Source organism: Mobula hypostoma, chromosome 11, assembly GCF_963921235.1.
Source record: "Mobula hypostoma chromosome 11, sMobHyp1.1, whole genome shotgun sequence".
Taxonomy (NCBI): domain Eukaryota; kingdom Metazoa; phylum Chordata; class Chondrichthyes; order Myliobatiformes; family Myliobatidae; genus Mobula; species Mobula hypostoma.
Genome location: NC_086107.1, coordinates 111,372,576 through 111,400,205, shown reverse-complemented (window position 1 = coordinate 111,400,205; position 27,630 = coordinate 111,372,576). Strand labels below are relative to the sequence as shown.

The window sequence follows — 27,630 nt, the reverse complement described above, 5'->3', positions numbered from 1 at the left end:
GACACACACAGAGGTGCACATATACACACAGACATGCAGACACACACACTTACACACAGATGCAGACGCACGCACACACACACACACACACACACACACACCAGACACACACACACACACACACACACACACACACACCAGACACACACACACACACACACACACACACATCAGACACACACACACACACACACGCATACACACACACACACACACACATCAGACACACGCGCACACACACACACACACACCATCCTCTCCAGTTTCTCTTCATCTGGCACCAGTCAGTATATCTGCCCTCCCTTCCAACCTGTTTACATTCTACTGTTGTTCATCACATCCTCTTCACTACTGCCAAGTTCTGTGTCATCCACAAACTTAGAAATTGTTGTTTGCACACTCAGTTCTGTTACTAATATAAATCCGGGAAATTTGCAGTGGCCGTAAAATCAGTCCTGATGGAGCTCAGCTATTCCCATTGTTCCAGCCCAAAACAAAAACAACCATTCACCAGGACGTTCTCTGTAGGCATGCTCTCAATAACCCTCTGTGGCCTAAGTGCTTCAACTTTGTCCAGATGCCCTCTAATGCTGTATATCATCAAAATTTCTCTGGAAAAGGATGTATTCTACATCAACACAGAAAATGATGGAAGCACTCAGCAGGTCTGTGGAGGGAAATGGGCTGTCGGGGACCCTTCATCTGTTGATCTGAATCATCAGCAGTCCATGAAACCAGTATCTGTGGTCTCCAGTGTCTCCATGTTTACCAAGTTGGCTGCATTGCCCTCATCAACTCTATCTTTTAGCTGATCTAAAACTCCACCAAATTGGTTAAAAACGTTTTACTCTGACGTAAAGAAGATAACCATTATCATTAACACATGAGACGCTGGAAATCCAGAGCAACGCACACAAGATGCTGGAGGAGCTCAGCAGGTCAGGCAGCGTCTGTGGGAGTGAATAGACAGTCGGGCCGAGGCCCTTCTTCAGGACTGAGAAAGAAGCGGGGAGGCGAAGGAGGCTAGCTGGAAGGTGATGGGTGAAGCCAGGTGGGCTGGAAAGATCAACAGCTAGAGAAGAAGGAATCTGATAGGAAAGGAGAGTGGACCATAGGAGAAACGGGAAAAGGAAGGGACGCAGGGGGAAGTAATAGGCAGGTGAAAAGATATAAGAGTAGGGAATAGAGGCTGGCGGGCGGGGGGGGGGTACTTGTTTACTGGCAGGAGAAATTGATATCCATGCTACTGAAAGAAGATTGGAGGAAAGTATAGCGGGATGTCAGAGGTGAGTTCTTTACACAGAGAGCGGTGGGCACATGGAACGTGTTGCCAAGCGTGGTGGAAGAGGCAGACACATTAAGAGCATTTAAGAAATTCTTAGATAGGCACATGGATGAAAGAAAACTGGCGGGCTATGTTGGAGGGAAGTGTTAGAATGATCTTGGTGTAGGCTAAAGGGTCAGCATAACATTATGGGCTGAAGGGTCTCTACTATGTGATATTGTTCTACGTTCTATATTCTATGTTCAATCAACTGACATCCAAAGTCATCAGCATGTCTTACCTACTTTTAATTTTTATGCCATTTAAAAAAGCCCGGAATTGAATAAGCTCTTATTTATCTTATTAATCACCAGTCTTGACATGCCTAACCTTTGTCAGTGACTTGTGCTTATGTAGCTACGGTTATCCTGCTCCTGAATCCTTTAAAAATGGTTATTCTTTACACCTCTCCTTATTATTCCTAAAAATTCATCTCTGTAGTTCTCTTCACTTATTTTATTTTTCTTAGAGATCATCATCACCATCAGGTGCCCTGCCCGGTTTGCGCTTTGACTGCCATGGCCCACACACTTCTGTTTCGGGTCAAGTGGATCACTTCATTGGTATTCATTTCCAGTTCTCTGGCTGCTGTCTCCATCATCATTTGTCTTTGTCTTCCTCTTGCTTTCTTCCCTTCAATCTTTCCCGTAATTACCGTGCATTCTAACTCCTGTTTCCTAATCACATGTCCAATGAAGTCACGTTGCCTTTTCATGATCTCATACATTATTTCTCTTTTTGTGCTTGCTCTGTTCATGACATCCTCGTTAGATATTCGTTTCGTCCATGATATTCTTTGCATCCTCCGCAAAAACCACATCTCCGCTGCTTCAATTCGTTTCCTCATGTTACTAGATATTGTCCAACATTCTGAGCCATATAACATAACTAGATAAACGTAACATTTCAGTACTCTGAGGCGGGTTGTCGTGCCTAGTTTAGTGTTGGTCAGTACACTCTTCATTCTCATAAAGGTGTCCTTTGCCATCCCTATTCTTCTTCTGATGTCCGTGTCGCACCTGCATCCCAAGTAGCAAAAGTTCTGTACTTGTTTTATGTCTTTCCCATTTATTCTCAGCCTGCAGATAGGGTTCTCCTTCTTTTTGGATATCACCATACATTCTGTCTTTTTGCAGTTGATAGATAGACCCATTTTTGCACTTTCTTCAACAACTTTATCAATTAAGTTTTGTAGTTCTTCCTCCGTACTTGCAATTAACACAGTGTCATCTGCATATCTGAAATATCTTAGAGATACAGAGCAGAAAAGGTCCTTCCAGTCCAGCCACACTGCCTAGCAGCCCCTGATTTTTAACCCCAGCCTAATCACAGGACAATTTACAATGGCCAATTAACCTACTAACCGGTACGTCTTTGGACTGTGGGAGGAAACTGGAGCACCCGGAGAAAACCTAGGCGTTCCACAGATAGGACGTACGGAGGCTCCTTACAGATGACATCGGAATTGAACTCTGAATTCCAACTCGCTAACTGTTACACTATCATCGCGCCCTCATCTGGTACCTGTCTGCCCTCCCTTCTAGCCTGTTTATATTCTGCTATTCACAAACAAGAGAAAATCTGCAGATGATGGAAATCGAAGCAACACACAGAAAATGCTGGAGGAACTCAGCAGGCCAGGGGGCATCTATGGAAAAGAGTATAGAGTCGACGTTTCAGGCGGAGACTCTTCATCAGGACCTGACAAGAGGTCTCGGCCTGAAATGTCAACTGTTTACTCTTCTCCATAGATGCTGAGTTCCTCCAGCATTTTGTGTGTGTTGCTTATATATATTCTGCTGTTATTTGTCATATCCTCTTCACTACTGCCAAGTTTTGTGTCATCCTCAAACTTCGAAATTGTTGCTTGCACACACAACCCACTTTGTCCATACCCAGATGCATTTATTTCAAAGTTCAAAGTACATTTATTATCAATATATACATTAGACAACCTTGAGATTCATCTGCTATAAGGCAGCCATGAAAAGGAAACCCCAAAGAACCCATTTTTTAAAAAAGACCATCAAACACTGAATGTGCAGAGATTTAAAAAAATCATGCAAATAATAATAAACACAAGCAAATAGCATTCTGAATAGAAGTCCAAGTAGAGAGATAGTCCACAGACTCTTAGTTCAACTCAGAGTGGAGCAGCGACACACTGACCTTTTCAGTCTGGCTCGGTGCCGAAATCGTCGGCGGCTTCAGTCACTTCAATACGTTCTGAGACCTGAAGTCCACCACATCAATGTGGCCTGTACCCGATCTTTTCAATTCATCCCGGCACTATGGAGGGGAATAAACAGACATCTTTTGCAGGCATCTGCAGAACCTCTTGTATCCAAGGAGAGGAATATGTATATGGCCCCTCATCATATATAGTGATGCAGTGCCACACTGGTCACCCCATATGCCCCATCAGTCCTGAAGAAGGGTCTCAGCCCAAAAATGTTGACTGTTTATTCCTCTCCATAGATGCTGCCTGACCTGCTGAGTTCCTCCAGAATTTCACGTGTGTTGTCCATCTAGTCTGCCTAGTTCCATTAGCCTGCACCCAGTCTACAGTTCACACCCCTCCTATCCATGTATTTATCAAAATCTCTCTTAAATGTGGGCATCAAATCACCGCTGGCAGCTCATTCCACACTCTCACCACCCTCTGAGTGAAGAGGTTCCCCTTGTGTTCTGCTTAAATGTTTCACCTTTCACCCTTAACCCATGACCTCTGGTTCTAGCCTCACCCAAATACCATGTGGCAGCTAATTTGTGCTCAGCAGACTAGTGCAAACAGCAGTGAAATCAAATATCAGGTTTTGAGTAACAATTGTGAAATCAATCTTTCCCAGGGCACTAAACTAACCTTACCTTTCTTGTTGGAGAATCTGAACAGGTTTATTATCACTGGCATAGGTTATGAAATTTGTTGTTTTGCAGCAGAAGTACATTGCAATACATAATCAAAAATATAAATTACAATAAGAAACATATATAAATTAAAAGTAGTGCAAAAAGGGAGAGACAAAGAGGTAGTGAGGTAGTGTTTATGACTTCAATGTCCATTCAGGAATCAGATGGCAGAGGGGAGGAAGCTGTTCCTGAATCGTGAGTGGGTGTTTTCAGGTTCCTGTACCTCCTCCTTGATAGTAGCAATGAGAAGAGGGTATGGTCTGGGTAATGAGTGTCCTTAATGATGGATGCGGCCTTTTTAAGGCATCACCTTTTGAAGGTGTCCAGAATACTGGGGAGGTTACTGCAAATAATGGAGCTGGTTGAGTTTACAACTTCCTGCCGTTTTTTTCCAATCCTGTTTAGTGGCCCCTCCATACCAGACGGTGATGCAGCCAATTAAAATGCTCTCCATGGCACGCCTGTAGAAATTAGCGAGTCTTTTGGTGACATACCAAATCTCCTCAAACTCCTAATGAAATATAGCCGCTGTTGTGCCTTCTTTGTAATTGCATCAGTATGTTGCACACAGGGTAGATCTTCAGAGATGTTGACCTGAAGCTGCTCACCCTTTCCACTGCTCTTCCCCAGATGAGGACTGGCATGTGCTATCGAGCAAGGTGGGGTCAGTTTAAAATCTTACCTAAGGGCAACATCTCCCAGCAGCACAGGGATGTGATTGAAATGTCGAGCTGGATTAGGTGTTTGAGTTTCTGAGCTGAGACTTAATCTAGCTCTGAGCCACGTTTGATAACACGAAGAGGCAGGAGGAGACACTGCTCAAAATCATGGATGCTCTCGGGCTAAAGAGATGGCTTCTATGGCATTGACAACATGAAACATGGCTGTTCGGTTGAAAAGCCATAATTTGGAATCGTTGGGCTTTCCAAAAGGGATTAGGGAGAAAATGTGCAATCACGTGATGTGCACAACTGTGGCTTTGATGGAACTTGGTATCCGAAAAGTCTCATTGTCAGGGTGGGACTGCACACGCAACACAGACAGAAAACATGATAAGATTAAAAGCACATTTTAAATGCCTCAGGGACAGTGTTATCTCTCTGGTCCAGTCAAAACTTAGTGTTTAAAAATACGTAGTTGACAATGACAAGCTCTACACTGTGGGTTGGGAGAGCTCGACATGTCCTTCCCTTCTACTTCCCTTTTGCCTTCTGCATAGCAAGATGGAGGAAAACTGCTGCAGCTGGAAATCTGAAATAAAACACTATCTTCACTGCTTTTTGATTTTACTCAGGAAGATCTCCCAATATTTTGTAGGAAGCAATGCATTTATTCTTGTTAGAGGCAGTAAGATTTTTATTTGAGCACTACAGCACCTTCGGCCCATCTAGTCCATGCCGAACTATTCTGCCAAGGCCCATCAATCTGCAACTGGACCATAACTGTCCATACCCCTCCTGTCCATGTACTTATACAAACTTCTCTTAAATGTTGAAATCGAGCCTCTTATGCTGTCAACTCGTTCCACACTCGTACCACCCTCGGAGAGAAAAAGTACCCCTTTAACTTCCCTTTAGACATTTCACCTTTCACCCATGACCTCAGGTGTTGTTGACAAGGCCAGCATTAGCCCTTGAGAAGATGGTGGTGATTTTCTTTCTTGAGCCACTGCGATTTTCTCCACCGCAGTTTGAACAATTGTTGTTCATGTAGAGGAGGAACTAACAGGGTTAAGTGGACAGGAAACAACTTAACTGTGTGTTAGTTCAGTGCCAAGTTGATGCCAGGCTCTCTATTTGATTTCATTCTCTTTTAACACTGCAGTTTTGGATACCACTCAAGGGGCATTAAGATTCAACCTGAGTAACACACATGAAATGCTGGAAGAGCTCAGCAGGTCAGGCAGCCAGTCCTGATGAATGGTCTCGGCCCGAAACATCAACTGTTTGTTCCCCTCCATAGATGCTACCTGACCTGCTGAGTTCCTCCAGCATCTTGTGTGCATATTGCTCTGGATTTCCAGCATTCCTTTGTGCTTTAGATTAGATCTGTGAGTCCCAAAGGCAGTTTTCCAACCGTGGGGGACATTCACAGAGCAGATTACAAGAGTCTAGTTTTTTTTCAAAAGATAAAGATTTGAAGATTAGCTTAATTTGTTACATCAAAACATGCTGTGAAATGCCTTGTTTGCATCATCGACCTGCAGAGTCCGAGGATACGTTGCTGTGCTTCCAGCACCAACGGAACACTAACCCTAACCGTACGCGTCTGGATTGTGGGAGCAAACGGAAATATACGAAGGAAACCCGTGGCGTCACAGGGAGGACATCACAGACCCTTGCAGCCTGTGGTGGGAATTGAACCCCGATCCTTGAATGCTGGTGCTGTAAAGCATTGCGCTACGCCCCAAATCTACTGCGGCGCCCCAGATGATTTTCAGTAAACTGTCATGGTGCAGCTTCGACCTGTTGGTCCAGGTCTCTGGTCTGCTTCTTCTGTTAACAACTGCGAACACTGGTGTTCTAGTATTTGTCGGCCCCGGTAATGGCTCAGAACCTTGTGGCAATGGAGCTACTTCTCCCATACTCAGAGATTGATAGATTCCTGATTTGTCAAGGTATGAAGAGATATGTGGAGAACATAGGAACATAAGAAGTAGGAGCAGGAGTCGGCCATCTGGCCCATTGAGTCTGCTCCGTAATTCAATAAGATCATGGTTGATCTGGCCATGGACTTATCTCCTCCTGCCTGCCTTTTCCCCATAACCCTTAACTCCCCTACTGTGCAAAAATCTATCCCACCTTATCTTAAATATATTTTAGGAGAAGGCAGGAAATTAGGGCCGAGAGAGAAAATGGATCATCCATGATGAAATGGCGGAGCAGGCTCGATGGGCCGAATGGCCTGATTCTGCCCCTATATCTTATGGTGTTACATAGCCTGACGTGGTTGGCTTCTAATGTAAGGAATGACAAAGGGAGTGTCAGTGGAAAGGATCAATAAAGAGATCCAGGCAGAAAGGGACAGGGAAAGTATATTTGTATAATGCTCTCGGTAGATTAGATTAGAATATATTTATTTATTGATCACGTGTACAGTGAAATGCATCATCTGTGAGAACAACACAATCTGAGGATGCGCACTTTGTGCCAATATTTGCACAAAATATTGGCACTTATTTGTCCATGGGAGAATTCACAGCTCGGTCTGAACCCATCCAAGTCTCCAAGAGAGACACACTCAACGTTTTAGAAACAGCTTCTTCCCGCCGCCATTAGATTTCTGAACGGACAACGAACCCCACCCCACTACTTCTGCTCTCTGTTTTGTATTACTTACTTAATTTTTTATCTCTGTATTTCTTAATGTAGTTTTTAGCCCAGTTTATGTCTGCTGTTTCCACTTTGTCAACATGATATGTCTGTCTCTCTCTTTTTTTGCCCCCCCCGGGTTCTAGAGCTTGTCTGCCCACAACTCATCACCATGGTTCTCCAGTGCCGTCTTGCCACCTTGAACTTCCTTGTCTCATGTTCTCAATATCTATTGCTTATTTTTTAAATTATTTTTTCCTTCCTTTTCGTAATGGCACAGTCTGTCATCTTCTGCACATTGGTTGTCTGTCCGCCCGTTGGGTGTGGCCTTTCATTGATTTTATTGTGTTTGGGTTTCAATAGGTACATTTAACGTCGGAGAAACGTATACAAAATACATCCTGAAATTCTTTTTTTTCCGTGAATGCCCACAAGAAAGTGCATATTATATGGTGACATATGTGTGCTTGGATGACAGATTTATTTTGAACTTTGTCAATGTGCACCCATCTCTCTACACCCACAGTCTGTCAGAGTACTCAGAGGATGGTGAGAGTGTGAAATGTGGAAGTGGTGGATTTGGGTTCGATTTCAATGTTTAAGAGAAGTTTGGATAAGTTCATGAACGGGAGGAGTATGATCTGGGTGCAGGTCAGTGGGACTCAGAGTTACAGATCGGCACAGACTAGCTGGGCCAAAGAGCCTGTTTCTGTTGTGAAGTCTTCTATGAGTCTATGACCTTTGCATAACATCACACACTTATCAATAGGTTCACACCTTTCGGTGCATGCTACAAAGCTGCTGTAGCCTGGCGTTCTGCAAAGGTGCTGGCTGGACACGTAGGACATCAGTTTACAAACCAGTGGTTCAAAGCTCAAAGGAAGTTTATTATCAAAGTATATATACGTCACCATATACAGCTCTGAGGTTCACTTGCTTGCAGGCATACACGGTAAGTCCAAGAAACACAACAGAACCAATGAAAGACCTCACCCAGACAAACAACCAAACTGCAAATACAAAAAGAAATAAGAAATAAATACCGAGAGCATGAGATGAGGAGTCCTTGAAAGTGAGTCCATAGTTTGTGGAAACAGTTTGGTGTTGGAGTGAGTGAAGTTATCCACTCTGCTTCAAGGTCCTGATGGCTGAGGGGTTACAGCTGTTCCTGGACCTTGTTCTGTGGGACCTAAGGCTCCTGCACTTTATTACTGATGTTAACAGTGAGAAGGGGGCATGGTCTGGATGGTGGGGTCCTTGATGATGGAGGGTGGTGGAGGCATTCCTACTTGGGAGTGAAGACCTTTTGATACCACACCACGGTGGAGGGTGCACTGACCTCCAAACACTGCATCTCTGTACAAAAGAGGGGATGACGTGGCCATTATAACTAAGAAGGAAGTGTATGAAATATTTGCTGAGGTAATGTTGTAAAAGGGGAAGCACTCAGGGGTTATCACCTTTTAAAGTGGATCAATTGTTAAAACCCTCAGTGGCCACTTTATTAGGTACACCTGCTCGTTAATGCAAATATCTAATCGGCCATTCATGTGGCGGTAACTCAGTGCATTAAAGCATGCCAGTATGGTCAAGAGGTTCAGTTGTTGTTCAGACCAAACATAAGGATGGGAAAGAAATGTGATCCAAGTGACTTTGACCATGGAATGATTGTTGGTGCCAGATGGGGTGGTTTGAGGATCTTAGAAACTGCTAATCATCTGGGATTTTCACACACACCAGTCCCTAGAGTTTACAGGGAATGGTGCGCACACAAAAGAAAAGTCCAGTGAGTGGCAGTTCAATGTATTATCTAAGTATGTTTACATTATAGAAACACAGAAACGTAGAAAACCTACAGCACAATACAGGCCCTTTGGCCCACAAAGCCATGCCAAACATGTCCCTACCTTAGAACTACCTAGGTTTTACCCATACCCCTCTATTTTTCTAAGCTTCATGTAGCCATCCAGGAGTCTCTTAAACGGCCCTATCGTTTCCGCCTCCACCACCGCCGCCGGCCGCCCATTCCACGCACTCACCACTCTCTGCATAAAAAACTTACCCCTGACATCTTCTCTGTACCTACTTCCAAGCACCTTAAAACTACGCCCTCTCGTGCTAGCTATTTCAGCCATGGGGAAAAGCCTTTGACTATCCACACAATCAATGCCTCTCATTATCTTGTACACCTCTATCAGGTCACCCATCATCCTCTGTCGCTCCAAGGAGAAAAGGCTGAGTTCACTCAACCTATTCTTATAAGGCACGCTCCCCAATCCAGGCAACATCCTTGTAAATCTCCTCTGCACCCTTTCTCTGGTTTCCATGTCCTTCCTGTAGCGAGGCAACCAGAATTGAGCAGGGGTCTGACCAGGGTCCTATATAGCTGCAAAATTACCTCTTGGCTCTTAAACTCAGTGCCACAATTGATGAAGGCCAATGCACCGTAGGCCTTCTTAACTACAGAAACTTGGATTATACAACCTTTAGATTCTGTGTTCTGTGTGCAAAATCACCTTGTCAAAGAGAGTGGTCAGAGGAGAATTACCAGACTGGTTCAAGCTGACAGGAAGGCAACAGTAACTCAGATAACCACACGTTACAACAGTGGTGTGCAGAAGAGCATCTCTGAACATACTGCACTTTGAGCTTTGAAGTGGATGGGCTACAGGAGCAGAAGGCCACACTGAGTTTCACCCCTCAACCTTCAGGCTCTTGAATAATAGGGGATAACTACACTGAAGTGTTCCCACTGCCATTGATATCACTTTCAAGGACTCTTTATCACATTACCTTATGTTCTCATTATTTATTGCTATTTATCTGTATTTGCATTTGCACAGTTTGTTGTCTTCTGCGCTCTGGTTGATCTTTCATTGCTCCTGTTATTTACACACATGAATATTACAACCAGGGATTTTGATCAACTTAACTGACAATTTTTATTTATGAATCACATAGTAGAGCCTAAAAAACAGGGAAAATTGTAAAGCATGATAAAATAAGAATTCAAAAACTGAAATGTCAGCAGTTTGGTCAGTACTTGGTTAAATTACCTCTCGCGGCTATTACGGCCAGTAATCTTCTTGGATAAGTCTCTATTAACTTTGCACAACGTGATGAAGCAAGATTTACCATTCCTCCTTGCAAAATTGCTCAAGCTGTGACGGGTTAGTTGGGGAGCGGTGGTGAACAGCAATCTTGAGGTCTTGCCAGAGATGTTCGATCGGGTTAAGAGAAGGACTCTGACTGGGCCACTCAAGGGCAGCATCTTTCTTCATCTGAAGCCACTGAATGGTTGCTTTGTCAGTGTGCTTTGGGTTGTTGCCCTGCTGAAAGACGAACTTCCTCCCCAGTCACAAACAAGAGAAAATCAAGAGAAAAGAGAACAAGAGAAAAGAGAAATGGTTTTATTACTATTTAATTATTTATGGTGCAACTGTAACGAAAACCAATTTCCCCCAGGATCAATAAAGTATGACTATGACTATGACTGACTTAGAGCCTGTGCTTTCAGGCTTTTATATCTTCTGCCTTATGGGAAATGAGGCAAAGAGACAATGTCCAGGGTAACTAGGGTATTTGATTTTGCTGAATGCTTTACTGAGGCAGCAAGAAGTATCTTGATAACTGGGCCTTATATGGCACTGTTAGTAATAATGCAGATAAAGAAAATTCAGATGTAATTAAAATGCATTCATATTTACTAGTGACATTGGGGAAGGCTGTTGGTTAGGTCTCAAGACAATCTCATTATTTCTCCCATTCTCTCTCTTTCCACACGCCTGCACTACAGGTAATTTAACCCATAAGACCATAAGGCATAGAAGCAGAGTTAGGCCACTCGGCCCATCGTGTCTCCTCTGTCATTCCATCACGACTGATAAATGATCCCTCTCAACCTCGTTCTCCTACCCTCTCCCCGTAGCCTTTGATGCCCTGACTAACCAAGAACCTATCAACCTCTGCTTTAGATAATTGGATATACACAATGACTTAACCTCCACAACCATCTGTGCTAATGAATTCCATAGATTCACCACCCCCTGGCTAAAGAAATTTCATCTCATCTCTGTTTTAAATGGATGTCCCTCTATTCTGAGACTGTGTCCTCTGGTCCTGGGCTTCCCCGATATAGAAAACATCCTCCCCACATCCGCTCTATCTAGGCTCTTCAATATTTGACAGGTTTCAGTGAGATTCTTTCCCCCTCCCACCACCCCCGGTTATTCTAGACTCCAGTGAGTACAGGCCAATTGCTCCTCATGTGTTAACCCTTTCATTTCCAGAATCATTCTTGTGAACCTCCTCTGGACCCTCTCCAGCCTCTCAGCCAGGAAGTCATTGGGAGGTGGGAGGACACCAGAGCACCCGGGGGAGCCCCGTGTGGTCACGGTGGGGGACCTACAAATTCTGCAGAGCGCACCAGAGGTCAGGGTCAAACTCAGGTCGTTGAAGCTGTGAAGCAGCAATGCTCTTTGCCGTAGCACTGTTCTGTCCGTGTCACTGTCAAACAGAGCCGTGACCTGGAGGCTGATCCGACACACCTCTGATCCCGATAACCCTCTGCTTACCTGCAGGGAAAATGAAGCAGTGTTGCCGGATCTTGATGCTGTTGCGATCCAAAACTTCTCCAGCAATTATGAATGAGGCATAAGTGTTCTTGCTTACCATCGCTTTGTTAGTGTTACATAGTCATAGTCATACTTTATTGATTCCGGGGGAAATTGGTTTTCATTACAGTTGCACCATAAATAATAAATAGTAATAGAACCATAAATAGTTAAATAGTAATATGTAAATTATGCCAGTAAATTATGAAATGTCCAAGACCAGCCTATTGGCTCAGGGTGTCTGACCCTCCAAGGGAGGAGTTGTAAAGTTTGATGGCCACAGGCAGGAATGACTTCCTATGATGCTCTGTGCTGCATCTCGGTGGTATGAGTCTCTGGCTGAATGTACTCCTGTGCCCACCCAGTACATTATGTAGTGGATGGGAGACATTGTCCAAGATGGCATGCAACTTGGACAGCATCCTCTTTTCAGACACCACCGTGAGAGAGTCCAGTTCCATCCCCACAACATCACTGGCCTTACGAATGAGTTTGTTGACTCTGTTGGTGTCTGCTACCCTCAGCCTGCTGCCCCAGCACACAACAGCAAACATGATAGCACTGGTCACCACAGACTCGTAGAACATCCTCAGCATCGTCCGGCATATGTTAAAGGACCTCAGTCTCCTCAGGAAATAGAGACGGGTAGGTATGTATTGGAAACAACTCGGAAACAGGTACACTAGATGGCAGAGAAGAAGAAGTTGTTCCTGAATCGCCGAGTGTGTGCCTTCAGGCTTCTGTACCTCCTTCCCCATGGTAACAATGAGAACAGGGCATGTCCTGGGTGATGGGGGCCCTTAATGATGGATGCTGCCTTTTTTGAGGCATCGCTCCTTAGAGATGTCTTGGATACTATGGAGGCTAGTGCCCATGATGGAGCTGACTGAGTTTACATCTCTCTGCAGCTTGTATCGATCTAGTGCAGTAGCTCCCGCACCCACCCATCCCCACACCAGATAATGATGCAGCCAGTTAGAATGCTCTCCACAGTACGTCTGTAGAAATTTACTTGCCTTCGGTGACATATCAGTTCTCCTCAAATTCCCAATGAAAAATCGCCACTGTTGTGCCTTCTTTGTCATTGAATGCTGTTAAAATTCTAACAGGTAACAGTTAACCAATCAGATAGCCAGATTCAAGTAATGTGACACCCATCACTGAAACCAACAAATTTCCAGAAAAATGTGGTACATTTCAGTGGAGGCGACTGCAACCACTGAAATACTCACTGAACAATTACGTGTGAAAACACGAGGAAATCAGCAGATGCTGGAATTTCAAGCAACACACATCAAAGTTGCTGGTGAACGCAGCAGGCCAGGCAGCATCTCTAGGAAGAGGTACAGTCGACGTTTCGGGCCAAGACCCTTCATCAGGACGAGGCCCAAAACGTCGACTGTACCTCTTCCTCGAGATGCTGCCTGGCCTGTTGCATTCACCAGCAGCTTTTAATTACGTGTGTATAGGTGATTATTTAAAAGTACAAACAGGGACATCAAAATACAAGAAAAATAACAATTCTACAGCCCAGTTCAACAGTGGTGCTAATTTTAAGAGGGAATGTTGGCAAGTGGTTGCTCCCTCTATAAGCTGTTGATTGTACCTCGTCACACAATTGCACAAAAAGATATCTTCCAAAGGCAGTTTCAGGAAGTAGTTGTTGGAGACTAGCCAAAGAAATAATTCCTTGTGGAGAAGGTTTTAAGGGTTTAAGGATTAAAAGTTCGTATTCTCAGGCTGGAAGGAACAATGTTTTTTGTAGTTTTAATTTAGCGATACAGCACAGGAGCAGCTCTTTCCAGCCCAATGACCCCGCACTGCCCAATTGCACCCATGTGACCAATTAACTTATTAACTTATGAATTGTTTTCAACTGACCAACTGGCAGATATTCAAGGAGACTGCCACAAACAGAGTAGACACAGACCAAGGAATGTGCTTCATCTGTCACCTTACAATCAATCTAAGTATATAAGCTATCTTATGTATTTATATTTATTGTGTGTGTTTTTACTTGATATCCTTGTGTTCTTTATCCTCTGTGTTTTAGAAATATAGAAAACCTACAGCACAATACAGACTATTCGGCCCACAATGCTGTGCCAAACACGTACTTACTTTAGAAACTACCTAGGGTTACCCATAGCCCTCTACCTTTCTGAGCTCCGCGTACCTGTCCAGGAGTCTCTTAAAAGACCTTATCGTATCCCCCTCCACCACCGTCGCCGGCAGCCCATTTCACACCCTCACCATTCCCTGCATAAAAAAACTTACCCCTGACATCTCCTCTGTACCTACTTTCAAGCACCTTAAAACTGTGCCCTCTCGTGCTAGCCATTTCAGCCCTGGGGAAAAGTCATTGTTGTTATGCAGCATTGGATCCAGAGAAATCACTATATTGTTCATCTTGCACTGCTGTACTGGAAATGATATTAAACAATCTTAAATCTTGAATCTTAACCTGTACGTCTTTGGAATGTGGGAGGAAACTGGAGCACCCAGAGAAATCCCCCACAGTCAGGGGAATGTTAATTGAAGTAAAAATCAGAGTTGAGCAAGTAGACCTTAAGACCAAACTATCAAAAGAGATAGGAGAAGAAATAGGCCAATCTGTTCCACCATTCAGTCGTGGTCAATATTTTTTGCTACCTTCCCCCTGTGATATTTAACCCTTTTGACCAATCAAGATCCTATCAATCATAAAGTCTATTTGCTCAGCTCTGACCTGGGCCTTAAATACACACAGTGAAATAGCCACCACATCCCCAAGTTCTCTGTGGCAACATATTCCACAGATTCTGGCTAAAGAAATTCCTCCTTCTCTCAGTAATGATAGGACGTCCCTTTATTCTGAGACCGTGCCTTCAGACGTAAGGGAAAAGAAAGGTGAATGAGATTAATATTTAACAAGGAACACTGGCTTTATGTGGGGTTATTGTTTCCACAGACAGAAAACATTGGATTGATGAGAAAATATTTGGCAAAAACGTGGAAAGGTAACCAGAAAGGTTAGCGCTTAACACAATTTTGCCTTGACGGGGGCTCTTGGTCACAGAGAATTCTCTACAGAGGCCTACCAGAAACCTATTGCTCTTCATAGGCTCAGGATATCCAAAAGTGCTTAACAACCAACGTATTTGGACTATCAACATGGTTATTATGTGGAAAATGTTGCAGTTATTTACCAGACAATATCAAATCAGTCTGATAACAGCTGTCCTTGAGCCTTGTGATATGTGTTTTCAGGCTTTTGCACCTTCTGCCCAATAGAAGAGAGAGTGGGTGGGTTCTTTGTTAATGCTGGCTGCTTTACTGAGGCAGCAAGAAGTATCTTGATAACTGGGCCTTATATGACATTGTTAGTATTAATATGCTTATAGGAAGTTCAAATATAAGTAAACTGTATTCATATTTTCTTGTGATGTTGGGTGGATTTCAAGGGAATTTCATCAATTCTCCTACCTACCTGACTATAACCCACTTTTGCTCCTTCTTCACACCTGCACTGCTGGTAAGTTACAGAGAGCCATTAACCCTTAAGACCAAGGAGCGGAATTAGGCCAGTGGGCCTATCATGTCTGCTCTGTCATTCCATCATGACTGATATATTATCCCTCTCAACCCCAATCTTCTGCCTTCTCCATGTAACCTTTGACGCACTGACTAACCAAGAACTTATCAACTTCTGATTTAGATATACACAATGACTTGTCCTCCACAGTCACCCATGGCAAAGGACCTCTGGCTAAAGAAATTTCTTCTCATCTTTGTTCTGTTTGAAGCTGTGCCCTCTGGTTCTAGACTCCCCCACTATAGAGAGCATCTTCTCCACATCCACTCAACCCAGGCCTTCCAATATTCGATAGGTTTCGGTGAGACCTCCTGCTCCACATTCTTCCGGACGCCAGTGAGTACAGGTCTGAGCCATCAAGTATTCCTCGTATGTTAACCCTTTCCTTTCCAGAATCATTCTCTTGAACTTCTTCTGGAATCTCTCCAACCCACCAACCAGCAAGTAATTGGGATGTAGGAGGAAACCAGAACATCTGGGAAACCCAGGTAGTCCCAGGTAGGGACTAGGTAGGCCCAGTGGTCTATTTCCGCTCCTTGGTCTTATGGGTTAACGGCTCTCTGTAACTTACCGGCAGTGTAGGTGTGAGGAAGGAGCAATCCGGGGCATATTATGATCGAGGAACGTGTTTGTAGACCGGATATTGAACTTTTTACTGTTGGACTTCGGCCACATTCCACCGAGATACAACACTGGGCGGCACGGGAGGTCGTTCCTGCCTGTGGCCATCGAACGTGCAGCTCCTCCCGTGGAGGGTCAGACACCCTGAGCCAATAGACTGGTCCTGGACTTATTTTCCATCTGGCATAGTTTGCATTTTGTTGTTTGATTGTTGGTGGTTTTTGTATTGCTATATTTACACTCTATTCTTGGTTGGGTGTGGCTGTAACGAAACCAAATTTCCCTCGGGATTAATAAATTATATCTATCTATCTATCTGTAGTCACAGACAGAACGTGCAAACTCCACAAAGAGTACCAGAGGTCAGGATCAGACTCGGGTCATTGAAGCCGTGAGGCAGCAGGGCTCTTGGCAGTCCCACTGTTCTGTCCATGAAAGTGAATCTCCGGGTGGTTTATGGCGACATTAACAAAATTTGATGATAAATTAACATTCAGCTCTCTTTCCCTGCAGGACATTTATCCATGAGGCGGCTGAAGATGGGACCTCTCCGGAGCTGGAGGTCCATCTGAGATGGTCGGAGGGAGAAACCAACTGGATGCCCGGGCAGACGTGCGACAGTCCCCTCCGCCGCAGTTACAGCGCCCTCCGCCTGAGTCTCCCACCCACTTCCGCACGTTCCAGAACGAAGAGAGGGAGACGGTGGAGCGAAGCCTGCGCTCCCTGAACGAGGGCGGATTCTACTGGGGGCCGCTGCCCGTGGAGAAGGCTCACGCCATGCTGAAGGCGGAGCCCGTGGGCACCTTCCTCGTCCGGGATAGCACCCAGGCCGATCACCTGTTCAGTCTGAGCGTCCGGGCCCACAGGGGGCCCGTCAGCATGCGAATCCAGTTCAAGAAAGAACTCTTCTGGTTCGATAACACTCACTTTGACTGCATGGTGAAGCTGCTGGAATACTGCGTGGACAGCAGCCGGCGCAAGCCTTTTGTCTTTGAGGGAGGAGACACGATTGTCTTTTCCACCCCGCTGCGGAAAAACCCTGTCCTCAAACTACAGCAGCTATGCAGAAAGAACATTATCTGCCACTTTGGGAGAGACGGAGTGACAAAGCTGCCTCTGAGGCCCAGCCTTCGGAATTATATTGAGGAATTTCCATTCAAAATATAACCCCCAAGCCTGTCGATGACGTTGTCTTTCCTCCATCGTTGTGGCACAGCTGGCCTGGAGTCTGGCTGCCAGGAACGCCTCCCACAGCGGAAAAAGTTGATGCCGATTGTCACTGACAGGCTCGGAGTGTTCCTCAGCCCTTGTTTTGGGGCGATGACGGGGACCGCGGCAAGCAGTGTGGAGCACCATTCCCTCTAAGCTGCGTAGGCGTGCAGCATGCAGTAACTGAGATGGCCCCACGCACGTAGCCTTTGCTGGAATTTTCTTTTAATATAATTAGTGTTTTGTTAAAAATGCCACGCAGTTTTCAGGCCATGTACAAATTTCCTCAACGGAGCAGTGCTTGGCCTGCACACCTGTAGAGAGAAAGAAAAGTGAAGAGGGAACGTTGGTGCGGAGTCAGCGAGGGAGACTCTTTCACAGGGGATTGGAGGCCTGCTGTGTGTCGAGCCCACAAGCTCTGCAATGACGGACACTCACTGAGTGAGCGGAGAGCTTGACATAGCGAGAAGGAAATATTTCTGTTCAATTAAGTCACCATGACACAGAAACCATTGCTACGTAACGTGTTTCATGATTCACTTGAACAGTACGAAATATGATTCTTATATATTTTAATTATATAAATAAATATATTTTGTTACATAAATAAAAATGTAAAATTTGATCCAATATTCTGGGAATTGGTAAATAAACAATCCTGGGAAATATTGATTGGATGAATGAACTATGAGGAGAGCATGGATAGGCTACAAAAGTTTACTTCGGTCTAGAGGTGGTAGAGGCGATATTTAGCCGAAGTCTCTAAAATTCTCGGCAAGTCCCGATACAATGAGTAGGAAGGGCTTATTTCACTTGGCAGAGGAGTCAGAAAGCAGCAGTTTAAAGTAATCAGTAGATTAGAGAGAAGGGTAAAAGAAACCCTTTGTAACCTGAGGGTACTGGGGGATCTGAAATTCACTGCCTGTAGAGGAGATAGAGAAAGAAAACCCTCTTCACTTTTAAAAACATACATAGTCATATTGGTTTTGGTTTTCGTTACAGGTGCACCATAAATACTTAAATAGTAATAAAACCATAAATAGTTAAATAGTAATATGTAAATTATGCCAGGAAATAAGTCCAGGACCAGCCTATTGACTCAGGGTGTCTGACCCTCCAAGGGAGGAGTTGTAAAGTTTGATGGCCACAGGCAGGAATGACTTCCTATGACACTCTGTGTTGCATCTCGGTGGAATGAGTCTCTGGCTGAATGTACTCCTGTGCCCACCCAGTACATTATGTAGTGGATGGGAGACATTGTCCAAGATGGCATGCAACTTGGACAGCATCCTCTCTTCAGACACCACCGTGAGAGAGTCCAGTTCCATCCCCACAACATCACTGGCCTTACTTGGATGCAAACTCAAAGCTGCCAGACTACCGATGCGAAAGCTGGCATTGGGATGGTTATATCACAGGCACAGTGGGCCGAATGGCCTCCTCCAGTGTCGTAACTAAGATGACCCGTGGAGTTGGTGGATTTCCATTGGTCTTAGATTCGAGCAGGGGCTCCCAGTGTTTTTATGCCATAGATGCCTCCCATTAACCGAGGGGTCTATGGACCCCAAGTTGGGAACCCCTGGATTAGAAGGTTGCTGTCAACAGTTAACGTTGGGTTCAACAATCAAAAGCCTAGGATCAGGAAGGAATGTCAAGTGTTTCTTTTATTTAGGGATACAACGCGGAATTGGCCCTTCTGGCCCACTAAGCTGTACTCCCCAACAACCCACCAATGTAACCCTAGCCTAATCACAAGACAATTTACAAAGACCAATTAACCTACTAACTGGTATGTCTCTGGACTGTGGGAGGAAACAGGGGCACCCGGAGGAGATCCATGCGCATAAACATTCTAATGGCGCCTGAAATGAACTCCGAACTCTTGAAGCCCTGAGTTGTAATAGTACCATGCTGTTACACGACTGTGTCGTTTACTGTGGCTTGGTTCCTCTCTGGGATGTCAGGAGTAAATAAGGCAAGTTCTGTTGTGCTCTCTTCTAAGTGGTTGGCCCATCCATTATTTCCTGGTCATGGTAAGGTAGCCCTATAGACAGATCAAGGGAATACTCAGAATGAATACTATCTTTGAAGAAAGAAACACACACAAAATGCTGGAAGAACTCTGCAGGTCAGGCAGCATCTATGGAGAGGAATAGATAATTGACGTCTTGGGCCGAGACCCGTCTTCAGGACCGAAAAGGAAGGGCAAAAATGGCAGAATAAAAAGGTGGAGGGGAGGCTAGCTGGAAGGTGATAGGGGAAACCAGGTGGGTGGGAAAGGTCAAGGGCCGGAGAAGAAAGAATCCGATAGGAGAGGAGAGTGGACCATAGGAGAAAGGGAAGGAGGAGGGCACCCAGGGAGAAGTAATAGGCAGGTGAGAAGAATTGAGAGGTCAGAGTGGGGATTAGAGGAAGGGAAAGGGGTGAAATTTGTTTATTGGAAAGAGAAATCAATACTTATGCCATCAGGTTGAAGGAGAGGCTCTGGACGGACATGTCAGAATGGGAATGGGAATCAAAATTAAAATGCTTTAGCCTCCGGGAAGTCCTGCTTGTGCCAGATGCTGCCACTAAGATTACTCAGCAATTTATGAATTCTAAACACAGATGTTGCAGATGCTAGACATCCAGAGCAACCCACACAAAACACTGCAGGAACTCGGCAGGTCATGCAGCATCTACGGATTGGGATAAAGAGCTGATGTTTCAGGCTGAGACCCGACATCAGTATCTGGCCCGAAACATCAACTCTTTATTCCTTTCCGTAGATGTTGCCTGACCTACTGAGTTCCTCCAGCATTTTTGTGTTACTATGAATTCTAGCCCTGCTGTCCTCTTTTGATAATGGTGTTTATCTGGAAGCTAATCCACATTTTTAAGTTTGAGAAGTACTGTAATTATTAATAAAAAAGTAAATAGATTTACAAATGAAATTAAATAAAGGAGCAGGAACAGTCAACACTGGCCCTCATAGTTGCTGCAGCATTTAACAAGGTTCAAGTTTGTCTCCTTAAGGGCTTTAGTATTTGAAGATCTTTATAGTTTAGCTTTGATTATACTCAATAGCCTCAGACCTTTCTGTAAAGAAATTCCAAACATTGAAACTGCTTTTTAACTGATTTATTGTGTGATTGCCAAGGCTCATCAATTAGGCGAATAAATCAGACCAGACTTAAAAAGACGTGCATCACACGACTGGGAATTACTACTCAAGTAATGCGCCTGGGCACTCGATCAGCAGAAGCCTCCTTTGTTACTGCATGCCCTAATTACCCAGTATCAGAAGTAGATAGATGGAAAGGCCAGGGCTTGGATCAACACTGTACATTAGCAAGGCCAAGAATTCAATGAAATCTTTTACAATGTAATTTTTCAACCTCTATAAAGAAATTGTAGCTTCCAATTTAGATAAAAGAAACATCGCAGCTTTGGCATTCTGCAGACAAATTGCTCCGGACCAAAGCCAACAGCTTCGAACAGCAGCCCTGGGAGAAAGTAACTGCATCTCATGGTAAAATATTAATTTATCTTAAAACTAAAAATGACTACGGCAACGATTTCAGCAGAGTTTAATCAAGGGCTGTAATCTTTATTGATCAGCTAATCAAACATGGGTTAGATAACAAAGATAGCAGAAGTAACCAAAATTGTGTTAATAGTTATGCACAATGTTAATGGAAAAGTAGCAATGATAATACTGTTTTAATAAACTTAACAGTAAACATGTTTGATATTTTAACACTGGGGCTCTTATCCTAGCTGTCTATGCGATACACAAGCCAGGATAGTACGATATGGAGAGCAAGCTTTTCCCCATACAGCAGGCTCCCCCACTCCATACAGCTAATGAGTCCAAAGGAAAGGCAGGGACTGATACAGTTCAGCACCAGCAGCATTGCAGGAGTTGCCCATCAGCGTTGAACTGAGCGTAAGATGGCCTTAGGGACACCAGCTCTGGATTTTTCCCTCGGGGTTTACTCCCAAAGCCTTCCCCACGAGTGGGTGTAGCCACAAGGCGGCAGAGGTTTGAAATCAGAGTTTTCCTTCTCCTCGATGAGCTGCCAACCATGGCTGATGAGTCCCTCCTGTCTAAAGGAACTGGTTTAAAGGCACCAGTAACTCGCCTTTGCCCCTTCTCCTGTCGGTAGAAACAGTTCCACTGGGCTTAGTAGCTAAGCCACACGTGACAGCCAGGAGCTGGACTCGGTTGTCAGAGGCTATTTGAGGCTATCTATTTAATAGGTCGTGGAAGCTTATCCCCACTACCTTCACACCCCCTCCCCTCACCAATGACAACCTTCAGGAAGCGAATTTAAAGTTCAAAGTACATTTATTATCAAAGTATGTATGCATTATACAACCTTGAGATTTATCTCCTTACAGGCAGCCACAAAACAAGAAACTCAAAAGAAACCATTAAAAAATACCCAACAAACACCCAATGTGCAGAGAGAGAGAAAGAGAAAAACAACAAATCATGCAAACAATAAAAGTAAGCAAACAGCATTTAGAACAAATGCGAGCCCTCAGACAGGAAGCCCAGAGCAGGCCCTCAGCCTCAGCCTCAGCTCAACACACAGCAGAGTAAATGTCACAGAGCTTGGACCAAGCCCCAGCCTCAGTGCAGAGAACAATGGGGTAAAAGTTGTCACCTTAAATCATTAACAAAACTGACAGCAAGTGCGAGGTCTGGATCTAAAATGTCGACTGTCCATTTTCCTCACTGCTGAGTTCCCTGACAGATCGCTTGTTGCCCCAGATTCCAGCATCTGCAGTCTCTTGTGTCTCCATGACAACCTTGGTTGACGACAGATACAACCTCAGTCCTAGTTTATTGTTGGCCCAGTGGGTCTGATTCAACTAAATCAAGAGGTGAGAGCGAGTGGTCAGTTTGAGTGAAATCAAGACCCAAGGGCCTTGTGACTGCTTTAATGTCCACTTGTACTCTAGTTGATGCCATTTCAAACTCGGACATCATCACAGTCACTTTTCCTCTGTGATGGTGTTGGGTTTGCTGACCACGAGCTTCTGAACTCAAACAAAGACCTTAAGCCCTATCTCTTATAGATAGCCCCACTAAAGGGAGGTTACACTGTAACTACTTAATCTTTAAAGACTAGTTTACTTCCCTGTTTATTCTCCACAGTGAGTTTCACGCCCAGTTCCCAGCAGGTGAGTGGGGGGGGGGCGGTGTACACCCTCCCTACCAAGGAGAAGATACTTCCAGCTAACAAAGTAGTTTAAACAGTTTATTTATTTTCAGTGATACACATTTAAATCCAAACAACACTTTTAAAACACACTTAAAACTTACAGAGGACTTCTAGCTCAGAAAAAAAGGTTCCAAATTAAAAACTATTTCTAAAACACAAAAGATTTGCAAAACCCAGGTACAATTCCTGTAAGCTGAAAGCCACAGATGAACCACTTGTCTGTCACAGAAATCAAAGGCAGAGGAATGGATTCAATTTGACCCATCTTTCTGTCATTCTTCCTGATGTTCCTGGACCATTCCTAAAAAGCCTGAACTTCAAAATCAGAATCACTTTATTGCCAATATGTGAAGCATACCAGAAATAATTGTGGACTTTGCCAAAACAGACAACTTCCTTCTAAATTTATACTACCTTCTTGCCACTTGGGTGACTTCACGCACATGATTTTTTTCAGATATGTATTACACAGATGCTCTAAAAGCTTCTGGTGACAGAGATCCCAGGTACCCAGAATTACTGCTGCAAAGCGATCCTCATGAGTACAATAATCTTCCAACTATTAGTAGATCAGCTCTTGATATGCTAAGTGATTATCTGTCTTGTCTGCAAGCTTCTTTGAACTAAATAACTTAGCTAGCATTGTCTAGATTGAAACAGGCCCAATTAAATTACCCCATTGTCTTACACCACACCTCTTGAGCAATAAACCTGGGCCAGCATGTCTGTTCAATAGACAGCGCTTGTTTGCAGAGCTGTGCTTTCAACTTCAAGCTGATTACTGCTTGCCACATTAAGAACTGAAGACCATCTCCTGTTTATGACAAGCATCTAAACAAAGACTATTAGTTGGAATCTTAACTGACTCAAAAACAACACTTTGATCTTTACAAGAAGCAGCTGCTGTGATTAGAAAGCTGAGTTTAGCAAAAAAAAAGTGTCCATCACATTCTCTCTGAAACCATTTTGGGATCTTACTCCCACCCTATGGTTGTTTGTGTAAGACCAGGATTACACAACCTGTCATTTGAGTTTTGTTGTCCAGTTGCAGAGAACACTTAAAGAGAGAGTGTTCCCGTTGTTCTTACTCACTCCAGTGAGTCAATGAATCGTCATTGGTACCTCAAGGAAAATAAATGGCTTGATCCTGTTGGGTTCCATTTCCGTCCCACCCCTCCAGCCAAGGAAAAATACCATTTTGTGATTTGCCAAAACCATAAACACTCTACATTTTTATGAGATCACTTCCCGTTCTTCTAAACTGTAAACACTTATAGGTCCAATCTGCTTAATCTCCCATCATGAAACAGACCTGCCTTCCCAGGAACCAATGGGATAACCCTTGCTGTACCATTGCAAGTACAATATATTTGCCAACACAAAATAATCTGCAGATGCTGGGGTCAAAGCAACACTCACAACACACTGGAGGAACTCAGCAGGTCCGGCAGCATCCGTGGAAACGATCGGTCGACGTTTCGGGCCGGAACCCTTCGTCAGGATTGTAGGGGGAAGGGGCAGAGGAGAAGGCTGGGGGGAGGGTGCGAAGGAGAAGGCTGGTAGGTTCCAGGTGAAAAACCAGTAAGGGGAAAGATAAATGGGTGGGGGAGGGGAGGCAGGGAGGTGATAGGCAGGAAAGGTGAAGAAGGACTAGGGGAAAACACAATGGGTAGTAGAAGGAGGTAGAACCATGAGGAAGGTGATAGGCAGCTGGGGGAGGGGGCAGAGTGACATAGGGATAGGGGGAAGGAATTACCAGAAGTTGGGGAATTCTATGTTCATACCAAGGGGCTGGAGACTACCTAGACGGTATATGAGGTGTTGGTCCTCCAACCTGAGTTTAGCCTCATCATGGCAGTAGAGGAGGCCATGTATGGACATATCTGAATGGGAGTGGGAAGCAGAGTTGAAGTGGGTGGCTACTGGGAGATCCTGTCTGTTTTGGCGGACGGAGCGGAGATGCTCGACGAAGCGGTTCCCCAATCTGCGTCCTATTCTTTCTTCACCTTTCCTGCCTATCACCTCCCTGCCTCCCCTCCCCCACCCCTTTATCTTTCCCCTTACTGGTTTTTCACCTGGAACCTACCAGCCTTCTCCTTCCCACCCTCCCCCCACCTTCTTTATAGGTCCTCTGCCCCCTCCCTCTTCAGTCCTGACGAAGGGTTCCGGCCCGAAACGTCGACCGATTGTTTCCATGGATGCTGCCCGACCTGCTGAGTTCCTCCAGCGTGTTGTGAGTGTTACAATATATTTGCCCTTGGGTAGGTAGACCAGACTTGCATGTAACATTCCAGTTGTGGTCTATATTATTGCAGCAAGCCATCCTTACTCTTTTATTCAAATCCTCTTGTAAGGAGGGCCGGTATTCTGTACGCCATCCTAATATATTTCTGTAGCTGGAATTTCTGATAATCCAGATGCAGGGACATCTAGAACACTTTATGCAGTTCTATTGAGTATTCTTCACGCTAGAGCCTGATGGTAAGTTTAGTTCTGTTAGCCCAATAGGACACTGTTCCTCAGATGAGCCAGTAGCGTTCAATACTGTATAATTGTATAGCCTCGGTCCCAAAGAGGTGGCATTTTACCAACAGCAAATTGAATCAGAATTGGGTTTAATCTCACTGACATATGTGAAATTTGTTGTTTTGCAGCAGCGGTACAGTCCAATTCGTAACATAATACTATAAATTACAATACGTAAAAAATAGTTTTAAAATTAAATAAATAGCAAAAAGAGAGCATGAAGTAATGAGGTAGTGTTCATGGGTTGCTTCATTGTTCAGAAAGCAGAATGCAGAGGGAGAGAAGTTGTTCCTGAATTGTTGAGTGTGTGTCTTCGGGTTTCTGTACCTCCTCCTTAATGGTAGCAATGAGAAGAGGGCATGTTCTGGGTATTGGGTGGGTGGGGGGGGTCCTTGATGATGGATGCCACCTTTTTGAGCCATCGCTTGTTTCCTTCTTTTATTGTTTCTGTCTGGAAAATTTTCCAACAACGTTGGGAATTGATTCGACGCAGCTTAAAATTGCCTTGTGTTGCCCTGAGAAGTGAAGAGTACTGTCGTGTCCAATCATTTCGTTTGGGCTCTTTTTTTCTTATCCATTGTCTGCACACATGAAGCCAGATAGAATAAAACTGTGAATCAATAGCCAAATAAAAATCAAAATGTTGGAAATGCTCAGCAGGTCAGGTAGCATCTACAGAGAGAGAAACCAAGCTGGATTGAACCCTTCCCAGTGCATAGATCAACACATTCAAAGTACATTTATTTTCACTTATTATTATCAATGTATGTATAAATTGTACAACCCTTTTGATTCATCTGCTTACAAGCAGCCACAAAGCAAGAAATCAGAAAAAACCCAGTTAAAAAAAAAGACGAACACCCAACGTGCAGTGAAAGAGGGGGAGAAAAAAACACAAATCATGCAAACAATAAAAGAAAATAACAGCATTCCGAACCAAATAGAATCCATAGACTCAAATCCCAGAGTAGGACCGTAGACTTGGATCTCAGTTCATTATATAGTAGGGCAAATGGCCACAAAGCGAGTGGCAGCCGGAGCTGGACACAGCCTCGGCCCCAAGGACAGCGGAGTAAAACATCGCTGATCAGGACCGGCTCAACCCTCACCTCCGGTTCTGACACCTGCCTTTTCAATTCATCTGGCTCAGCATTTAAATTGTCCAAGCACTGGGTCACCCCTCACACTTGGACCCAGGCCTCGCCGCAGTGATACACTCTGAGCCGCTTCTGGCCCATACTCAACCTTTCCAAGTAGGGGCATCACTTAGATGGAACAAACCTCGCTCCCCGTTAGGAATACAGGCTCAGAAATAAGTTCACTTCAACTTTTCTCCACTCCGCCTGCTCCAACTTAGTCTCCAAAATTCCAACTTCTCCCAGAACATGCCTCGATCTCGCTCCAACTCTGTCATGAACCCAAATCCACAGGTATGGTCGCTTTCTAGTGATTATTTGTGAGATCCAAGCTCGCCACACGCACAGTCCTGATGAAGGGTCTCAGCCCAAAGCGGGACTGTCTGCTTCCCTCCATAGCTGCTGCCTGACCCTCTGAGTTTTCCCAGCATCTTGTATCTGTTGCTTGCCATACTCGAAGCCACCCTACCTACAGCAAGTGCAGATCAAAACCTAAAGAAACTGAAAAAGAGAGAAGCTGAAAAGTTACAAATTAAAGCTTGTTTCATAGAGTCAGACAGAGAGAGATACATCATTGAAATGAGCCCTTTGACCCATTGAACCTGCAATGACCAGTTAATACCCACTGGTACTAATTCATACTCTTTTATTCTACCCACATTCTCACAATTCCCTATTGCAAGTGTGCTTGTTATTATAGACCATAAGGTCATAAGACATATGAGCAAAATTTGGCCATTTGGCCCATCGATTCTGCTCCTCCATTTCACCATGGCTGATCCACTTCCCTCTCAGACCCAATTTCCTGCCTTCTCCCTGCATCCCTTCATGCCCTGACTAATCAAGAACCTATCAACCTCTGCCTTAGATATACCCAATGACTTGGCCTTCACAGCTGTCTGTGGCAACGAATTCTACAGATTCACCACTCTCTGGCGAAAGAAATTCCTTCTCATCTCCGTTCTAAATGAATGTCCCTCTATTCTGAGGCTAGGTCCCCTGGTCTTAGACTCCCCCACAATAGGAAACATCCTCTCCACATGCTTGTGAGCATAAACGTAATCCATAATTGTACATGTAGTGGTTCTGCAATCACATAAATATGATGCTCTCCTGAGGGATTGTCAATTGGTGGGTCCTCAGATGACTGTAGAGATCAATCCAAGATACATATATTCTGGCGCTTTGTCCCT

At 44.4% G+C, this 27,630-nt stretch overlaps 1 protein-coding gene across 3 annotated transcripts in view; it reads left to right on the top strand.

Annotated features, from left to right (window-relative positions):
* The window catches only part of LOC134354110 (suppressor of cytokine signaling 1-like), an 86,417-nt gene extending 62,175 nt beyond the window's left edge, over positions 1 to 24,242 (top strand). For 2 of the 3 annotated variants that reach the window (XM_063062888.1, XM_063062889.1), the window contains exon 2: positions 16,867 to 24,242. In XM_063062888.1, the coding sequence (XP_062918958.1) occupies positions 16,927 to 17,520 (594 nt within the window). In that variant the 5' untranslated portion in view covers positions 16,867 to 16,926 and the 3' untranslated portion in view covers positions 17,521 to 24,242. Of the gene's footprint in view, positions 1 to 8,478; positions 8,498 to 16,866 lie in introns of those variants that run through there. The other variant, XM_063062890.1, reaches the window with a different exon arrangement.
* The last annotated feature ends 3,388 nt before the right edge of the window (positions 24,243 to 27,630 follow it).